This window comes from Centruroides sculpturatus, unplaced genomic scaffold (assembly GCF_000671375.1).
Source record: "Centruroides sculpturatus isolate CEXI.00-Female unplaced genomic scaffold, Cexi_2.0 scaffold1142, whole genome shotgun sequence".
Lineage (NCBI taxonomy): Eukaryota > Metazoa > Arthropoda > Arachnida > Scorpiones > Buthidae > Centruroides > Centruroides sculpturatus.
Genome location: NW_019385483.1, coordinates 223,255 through 232,431, shown reverse-complemented (window position 1 = coordinate 232,431; position 9,177 = coordinate 223,255). Strand labels below are relative to the sequence as shown.

The following is a 9,177-nucleotide window of genomic DNA, read 5'->3' as shown; positions in this document are numbered from 1 at the left end:
CGGCTCTCGATAACCCGGCACTCCGGATAACTCGGCCACACCCTGGCAGGGCAAAAAAATCCTTAGTTAATTAATTTTCATTATAGACAGCTTTATAAAAGTATAAAAGCTCTCATAAAGTATTTTTCTGAGGTCTGTCTTATCAGGTAAATTACTGTACACAGTGTATTCATTAATTTTCATTTTCATGTAGTAAAGGCTCTATGCCTTCATAAAGGACGTGCTTTTCCTTTGTTTAAGGGTATTTGGGCAGTTTATTCTCTATTATATTCTCAAGTAAACAATACATATAAGTACAGCATACAAGTACAGTACAGTATTTTCTGAGGAAACACTCGTACTTATTTTTTTAACCCCATTTCCGATAACCCGGCATTTTCACAAACTCGGCCACCCTTCGGTCCACATTAGGCCGAGTTTTCGAGGTTCTACTGTATTGATAATAAAAGTATTACTCGGCAAATTATTTGTAATCTCAATTTATAAAATATCAGAAATTTGACCAAAAATATGTCATGTTTTAGATAAAGTGAATGAAAAAACTGGAAAAGCTTAAATGAAATAAACTTATTTAATCTATTTATGTGAAAAAATAAAAAAATTTCAAAAATAATTTCGTTTCAGTGTTATATTATTTCATACAATTATCGTGTTTTAATTTTCTTGGATATTAAAACATTTAATAATTAACACAAAAACTTTACCTTATTTGTTAAAATACAATTAATTAATTTAAGATTTGTAATCGAAAAATTAATTTTGCGATCTGAAATACAGTAATTCCATTCGACAAATTTTTATTTCCAATCTTAATTTAATTTTAAAAGTTATTTGTAATTTTAATTTATTCGACAGTAATTTACTCGAAAAATTAATTGTGTGATCAGTGCTAATCAAACCACTACTACTTACATAAAAGTTTGTCACATCGATTGCCCACAATAACATATTTAAAAAATTCTTAAATTATGTACAGTAAAAGAATAAAAATTCTTTAATGTATTAGATTAGTCACTCCGTGTGATAAACGGCTAGGTAAGATAACCTCTGTACTTATATAAATCAAATACTTTAATATAGCGAACATTAATACGAATACCATATACAGTAAATAGTTTAGTTATTTCAGCCTACCAATATCACGTTTATCGCGAAACTCAGATGATACGAAATGGCACAGTCTTATTGTTCAAGTAAACATTAATTAAAAATATATTTTAAACAGTTTGGCACCTCATAACTCATATAACAACTTCAAAAAGTCAGACTCTGCTTCGTTAAGTACATTTCTACATTAATTAAAAACTTTTCAGCAAAAANCATTGAGTGAGTGTCCTGTGGTAGTTTTAGCCGATGCATCAAAAACAACCCGAAGCTTGGTTGTAGTACTTGTGTCTTTGAACACTGCATGATGGGGAAGATAATATGTCCTTGAAGGATTGAGATGGATTTCCTCCTGTCTAATTGCTTCCATATGTCCTAAGGATAAGTATTCATCCAAAAAAGATTTATATTGATTATACAGATTGTTCCCTTGTAGCCTGTGTTCTAGCTGTTGAAACCGTGTAATGGCAGTCTTTCTTGAATCTCCAAGCCTGTGTGTGGAGTTTTTGAAAGAAAGACGAACCACATACCTGCCGGTTGAATCACGTGAATGTGTACTATAAAAAATGGTTTCACACAGTTGTTCCTGTGTTGTTAAATGTCTTATTTCAGGCAGTTCTTCCAACTCCCAGAATTTTTTTAGCTGATTATTAATACTGCAGTGATGAACCTTGACTGAAACTGGTTGTTGGTTCATACCTATTGGTCCTGATAGTACCCAACCAAATACTGTGTTCAATGCACTAGGAGTTCCTGGTGGTCCCTTGCACTGTCCTGGACAAATAATCTCATTGTAAACATCTGCACCTAAAAGTATATCTATTGTGCCTGGTTTATGAAAGGTTGGGTCCGCCAATTGAAGCCCCCATATATGTGACCAATTGGACGGGTCACAGTGGAAATTCGGCAAGTTTGTTGTCACATTTGGAGTAATTAGTGTTTCTACACAAATATCCTCTGACTTTCTTGAGGTAACCCTTATGTTAATGCATAAACTACTGGACGCGGTGCTAATACCTGTAGAATTAATTCCTGAAATAGCTACGTTAGATGGTTTCCGCTTCAGTCTAAGTTGCTGAACACAGCGTTCAGTAATGAAACTTGTTTGAGAGGCAGAATCCAATAGAGCCCGACATGGTTGTAGTTCTCCTTGAAAATTCCTCACTTGAATGATAGCAGTGGATAGCAATACTTGTCTATGCCCACTCGATTGCTTTGACATGTGTGACATGACTTCTGGTTCTACAACCCTGCTGGAGGTTGTTGCACTGTCATATGACCTATCTTGATGTATAAGGGTGTTATGTTTATGTGAACATTTTTTGCAGTGACCTGCTTTACACTTTGTTGCCGGATGTCCAAGCTTTAAGCAGTTGTAGCATAACTCATGCTTCTTAACTAAATCTCTCCGTTCGTTCACCGATGCTCCCAAAAATGTCGAACATTTGAAAACTGGATGTGTGCCATGACATATGGGACATGCTGGCTGCACAATACCATGGTGTGCTGCAGCAGTTATTTGCTTGGACTGTGAAGACAGACGAAGTCTGGATGTTGGTCTTGATTGGCCAGAATGAATATTGGTTTGGGAAACAGCCAGTGCTCTAGCTCAGCGCTGTCCAACTTATCATAGCCCGCGGGCCATATTTTCTTCACCAAACATTTCGGGGGCCAAGAAGGTTGGTGATGGCTAATTGGTCGGCCGGGAATCACGCCACATGACATTTGCATAGTGCTACGGTCTGTAAGCACTAATTGGTCAGCGAGTTCGATGTTGACGCTATAAAAAGGCGACAGTTCGACACACCGGATATACGTCACTCTCGTCTAAGTTCGACTTGGGAATTTTTTTGTTCAATAATAAATGTGAATTCTTCTTCCTGGAAAAANGTTGCACTGGTTGCTTTAATACCTTTAGTGCACGAATACACTCATTAGTTGTATCTAGTAAGTGTCGTAACGCAGTGGCTGATTCTTGTGCAATGTTGGGTTGCTTGAATAACTTCTGAATGTACGAATCAATTATTTCACGATTGTGATTGTATCTTCTTAACAATGTATCCCAAGCTTCCTGATAGTTTCCATCCGTGATGGAGATAGATTGAATCAATAAAGCGGCGTCCTGTCGTACTGACGATTTCAAATATTGGAGTTTTTGGGCACTAGATAGCGTAGAATTATTATGAACAGTGGCTGTGAATAAATCGCGGAAAGAGAGCCATTCGTCGTACTTGCCGTTAAAAACCGGGAGTTCCAATCTTGGAAGTTTAACTTCTGTTCCATTCGCACTGTTGTGTACTGAACTTATGGTTGCTGAATTTTGTTCAACAGTCATGAGTCGAATGGTCATGGCTTCCACGCGACCAATTAGTGTGTTATATTGAGCATTATGTACCTCAAATTCGTCTTCCAAACATTCTCCAATAATGTCTTGTTGTAACTGATCGATTTCGTCCGATAATGTGTTTAATTTTTTAAGATATAGTTGTGCCGTTACCTCACCGAGAGGTTGAACTCCATGTTCCTCTAATATGTTTTCAATTCTAGTTACCCGTCCCTTTAGTACCTTCCTTCTGTTTAAGAGTGCCTCCATCTTGAATGTTCGTTACGCCTTAAGATGTCCTCCAATTCCCAATGTTTCCGAAATGCCTATACTATCCACGTGGTCGTATTGATTTTCGTCCGAGAAAAAATTAAACGGTACTCACTGTTTAAGTTTTCGGGTATCCGGCTGGATGTCGATGGATGAAATAGCTGATGTCTCTATTAGGCTTAACCCTCGTCAACCACACCAGAATCCGCCTCGACGGACCAATTAAATGTCAGTGAGCCTTCGCAATGTTTCCGGACAAACGATACAACGAAGCATAAACACTCTTAGTTACTTTTAATAAACTGAACCAATACAAGTTGAACAGATAAAAAATCGTCATCACACCATGCAATACGTAGACGCCATGTTTTTCCGTCTTTTTTTCGCTCGTTTTTTACAACCAATCCAATTAAAAAAAACAGTTATATACGCGCCCCCTGCCCAAGCATACACTTTTTTCTGAACTAATACGATTGATACCGAACAAACGGTGTTAGATGAAAGTGGAGACCGGATTTTCAAAGTCCCCTAAACTTTTTAGAAACTACTGCCTGTAAACTTTACATAGCTTAGGGGCATGAAGCCTCGATTAACCATATACGATTATTTCAATTCAAAAGTATTCAACTGAAAGAATTAGATTACCAGCGCGACTCCATTCCTGACAGGATACGTTTGGTATCCCCAGGCAAGACACTACTAATTTCAGGTGAAAAACAAATATTTTAACTTAGAAACATGATTAAACATTGCAGCCTGGCATTGTAAGGATGTCACAATAAAACAAATGCTCGTGAACACTTCCTTAAACACCTATTAGCATTTACAACTTTTTATGAAGTCCAACTCCACTCTCAAAATTAAGCATTTTGCTATTTTATAATAGTTAACAAAAATTTTAATAAAATATCATAACAGATGGCGCCATCAAATGTTGACTGGAAAGCTAAGCAACTCGTTGCTCGATTTTATTTTTCTACATTTTCTCACACTGATGAATAAATACGTTTATTTAGATAAATTTATTGTATATGCCGGTGTTATAAATGTTTTTTTGAGACCTCCGGTAACTTATTATTTAAAAAAAAAACGAAGCAATGAAAGTTATGCCCGTTGATATCGTGACATCCTCTAGACTAGGGTTAATAATACGGTTCTATCACCTAGACAAAATGACAAGACATCACAAAATAAACAAATATAGTTTACTTATATTAATTTAGTCGTGCTTATTGAAATAACTGAAGCTTGTACGACACTTTGTGTTACAACACCCCTCCCTTCTAAAGGACAGTTCGACATTTTCTTAGCGTATTCATCTGATTTCAAACTAAAGGTAATGTGTTTTCTCTGTAAAATTTATAAAATTTGGTAAAACTTTAAAGAGCAAAACAAGATAAAACAAATAAAAATAGTCACATTACATAGAGTGTGATGGCATTTTATTACATGCACAGCAGTGCGACATCGTTATTTTAACGCGTTACCTCTACAGCATTGATTGATGTATCTGTTCTGTGCATTTACCTTAAGGGCAAACGTAATTTGCAAACACACGCATAACAAAATGGGCAAAAAGTCACACAATTTCGTATAGTCAAATCATTAAACTTAACGTATATAAGTTTGACAATACAAAACTCTACTCACAAGAGCAAGTGTGGCGAAAGCACTCATGACTCTTGGCGAGAAATTATAGAAATGTGAGAGAGAGAATCCCTCGGCATCTACGATACAAATGATTTTATTTTCTTGAGTTCGATGTAAATTTAATTGAAGGTCCCATATAAGCAGTATAACACGTATTACATCAATTCCATTTGCAACAGACGTATCCCAATTGGCTGTGGAAGAAATTAGTTTTAAAAATAATTATACAGTAATATTATCATTAATATAATATAGAACATTAATTAATTACCTTAATAATTTATGTAATAAAAAATAAAAGTAAGAAACTACAACAGTGGTTTTTAATTACAACTTCACTCGCAATCGAATAGATAAAAAACGTACAGTACAGGGAAAGTAAATTAGTTAAAAATAAATAAATAAATAAAAATTTTACATACACATATCTTACCTATCTCTACATATCTTATAGTGTTCAAGGTTTATTAAAACATAATTTGTCAAAACTTATAATTTCGTTTATTCAGGAAACGTCAGAAATTGTAAAACAACTGATTTTAAGCATCACTAAAATACAGAATCGACTAGTAAATGAATGCAAAAACTAGAAAATATTTTAATTTAGTACAGGTAACCCCCGTATAACACGATAGTTACGTTCCAAAAAATTGCCGTGTTATGCGAAACAAAGAACTAGTACGAAAAGGAGGTTTCAAAAATTAAAAAAACGTGCTACTATATTTTCATAATTAAGATAAATATCTTTATTAAAATTTTCTTAAGTGATACATATTAATATAAATTAAACAATGTTTTCTTCGTCATCACTAAAAGCACTATTAACCGAGAGCGTTTTATTTTTGGCAAGTTATCGTTATCCTCTGAGCATTTTTCTGCATTATTTTCAGATTCATGCTTTACCTTTTGCAAAAAGTGTATGTAATTTTAGATTGCTTGCTTCTAGTTAAAAGATCTTTATAAATTTCCTTATATGGTGCTAAGCACTTATGGAATAAGGGAAAAACATCTGGCAACACCAGAAGCAGAAGCGTCGAGATCTGGCAAAATTGAAACAATTTTCGCGAAGGACCATGTGTATGGAGACGAGAAAAGAAAATTTACACACTGAAGTACAAATAGTTCACGAAAATAATAATTTTCGTGAACTATTAGTACTTAAGTACGTAAAAATTTATTACATTTCATGTTGTACGACGGTTTTACCCATTTCTCGAACCGTGTTAGAGTGAATCCGTGCTATAGAAGTGCCGTGTTATACGAGGGTTACCTGTAATTTATTTGCGTACCTTATTTACTGATAAAATGCAATTTGGCATGCTATCAACAAGGTTTTTATGATCGATGCCTGAGGGGAGTTTCAAGCAGTGACAATTGCTTTAAATGTTCAGCATTAATATACAGTACTGATGATTTTGGTCATAAATTCAGTCAAACAAAATCCCCCAAACGTTTTCTATACGTTTGCAATCTGAAGAATAAACTGGCTAATCCGTTTATTTTCATACCACTGTTTTGTATTTCGAGATACATGGATAGATGCATTGTCCTGTTGAAAAATAAGAGGAATTTTTTTGAGTCTATGCTTTTATGGCAGCAATTTGTTTTCCAGATCTTGCTGATAGTTACCACTGTTCATGCGACAGGTGACGAATGCCAAATCCAATTTTCTTAATGAAGAAAAAGCACCCCAAACCATAACCAAACCATGCTTCAATTTTGTGAAAGCACCTTATTTTCTGGTTGTTTTAAATATAACAGAGGGGACGTACGGCGATTAGTCACAAAATGAAGCACCCCCAACATTTTTGCATTTTTGGATTCGGGATCTTGAAACGTCGAAAAATTATAAAAATTACCGAGGGTTTTTTCTGTTTATATGGATATTAGGATGTCTGTATGTGGGGTCATATTTTGTTTATTTTGTTCGAAGATTAATTAATAATTCTTGTTCTTTCTGTCAAAAATTTCTGAAAGTTTGCAAAAATCTGTGCGTTTTCATATTATTAAATTTTGGTGGTTAACGCTCAATAGGGTAGTGTGATAACCTGGGTTCGTATGTCTTATTTTGAGTAGGGTTATAATTTAAATGAGGGCTTTTTTAGGTTATTAAGATTTACAATTTTTTTCATAAAAGCGCTTTCCTATCCTCAAAACTAAGCTTTTTGTTATTTTATAGTAATAAAAAGTATAAACAGTTTTTAAAATGTAATATCATAAAAGATGGCGCCATCAAAATTTTTAATTTTGCAGGGACAGTTAAGCTACTCGTTGCTGAATATTTTAAAATTCATTTCAGACTTTCACTACAACAGGACATTTCTTGTATGTCGATCAGTCGCAACCGAGTAGTAGGAAATAGAAAACATAATGTTAACTTGAAAAGTCTTGTATTTGCTTGAAATCCAATCCGGAAACCCCAGATTGATTGACTTGTGCATTAACCGCTTCAGCCATTCATGCCCAATTATCCCGGAAGCAATTCTGTTTCTCATATAACGATTGAAAAAGGATACTTTTTGCATATATGCAATATACAAAATAATTGCATTCTGCTTGCCTACGAATTATAACCAACTAATAGATAAGCCCGGCGTTATCGGGCAAAAAGTAACGATAACGAAGATTAATATTATTAGATTATAGCCGATTTTACTTGTTTTCAACGAGTGCAAGAATTAAATTCACCATCTTCTGAGACAAATTAGAGAATTTTTAGATGCGTCTAAAATTATGTTCGATTTCTCTCAAAAAATCGCAAGTAAAATAGTACAGTAGAAGCCGAGTTTTTTAGGGTAATTCTCTCCCTCTCCTCCGTGGGGATGAATTTCGAAAAATCCCTCCTTAGTATATATTTTCGTGACGTAGCCTACCCTAACTGTGTACCAAATTTCAACTTTCAACTCCTAACCGTTTGAGTTCTGCACTTATTATTATTATTATTGAATATTATTATCAACTTATTTCGATTATATTACAAGATATCGTCCTACAATCGAAAACTGTTGGCGCCGTCTCTCTAAGCAAAACACGGTTTAACTGAATGGTTACTGACAATTAAAATGTTAATTTTTTTTTTCTGTTGTTATTCTGAAAAAAAATAAAAGAAAGTAAAATTCCTACTTACCACATCGGAAAAAGCAAATATAGCTTCCGTCTTGATCTGGTTTTGGCAAATATTGGAAAATATTCATGTTCACAACATCCTCCATTTTCGAAGGAAGAAGATTTTTAATGTATTGCGGATAATTTACTCTCGTGTTATAATAATTCTTAAGCAACTGGAGAGAACTTGGCAAATCGAATTCTGTAGCACGTAGAAATCCGAGAAGGAAAACGTCATCCATGAGACATGTAATGCGTTGTTCTCCTAATAGAAATGATAAACATAGATATTAGTTTATTATGTTTTCATAATTAGGTTGTGAAACAGATCAAATCATTTTCAAAATATTCTTTAAATTAATGTTACGTTTTCACATATTTTTCAAAAACAAAAATGTCACAAACATAATGCTTATACTGTACTGTACATTGTAGTGTAAAAAGAAAAATTCCCAATCATTCAAAAGTATCATTTAAAGAGAGCGTAACGTGTAGAAAAGTATACTAATAAGAAATAACAGTGGAAAATTATTTTCCACTGTTATTACTTATTTTCTTTTGACTTTTCACTAAGATTTTTTTTATTTGCTAATCATAAATTACACCAGTGCAATAAGTCCTACTAAAAGATAAGGTTTAAGAGGACAAGGATACTAACAGTAATTTCTAAGAGAACTTAGAGGTATAAATGGTTTACATCATTAACTCTTTTTAAGTATGATTAA

General features: G+C 34.0%; 2 protein-coding genes across 5 annotated transcripts in view; one reads left to right on the top strand and one right to left on the bottom strand.

Annotated features, from left to right (window-relative positions):
* The window catches only part of LOC111639397 (alpha-tocopherol transfer protein-like), a 247,341-nt gene that overhangs the window by 47,706 nt on the left and 190,458 nt on the right, over window positions 1-9,177 (top strand). The gene's annotated exons all lie outside the window — the stretch shown is intronic.
* The window catches only part of LOC111639398 (alpha-tocopherol transfer protein-like), a 29,354-nt gene that overhangs the window by 15,862 nt on the left and 4,315 nt on the right, over window positions 1-9,177 (bottom strand). For all 3 annotated transcript variants that reach the window (XM_023385284.1, XM_023385282.1, XM_023385283.1), the window contains 2 exons: window positions 8,475-8,717; window positions 5,348-5,541 (listed from right to left, as the gene is read on the bottom strand). In XM_023385284.1, coding sequence (XP_023241052.1) covers window positions 5,348-5,541; window positions 8,475-8,717 — 437 coding nt within the window. The remainder of the gene's footprint in view (window positions 1-5,347; window positions 5,542-8,474; window positions 8,718-9,177) is intronic.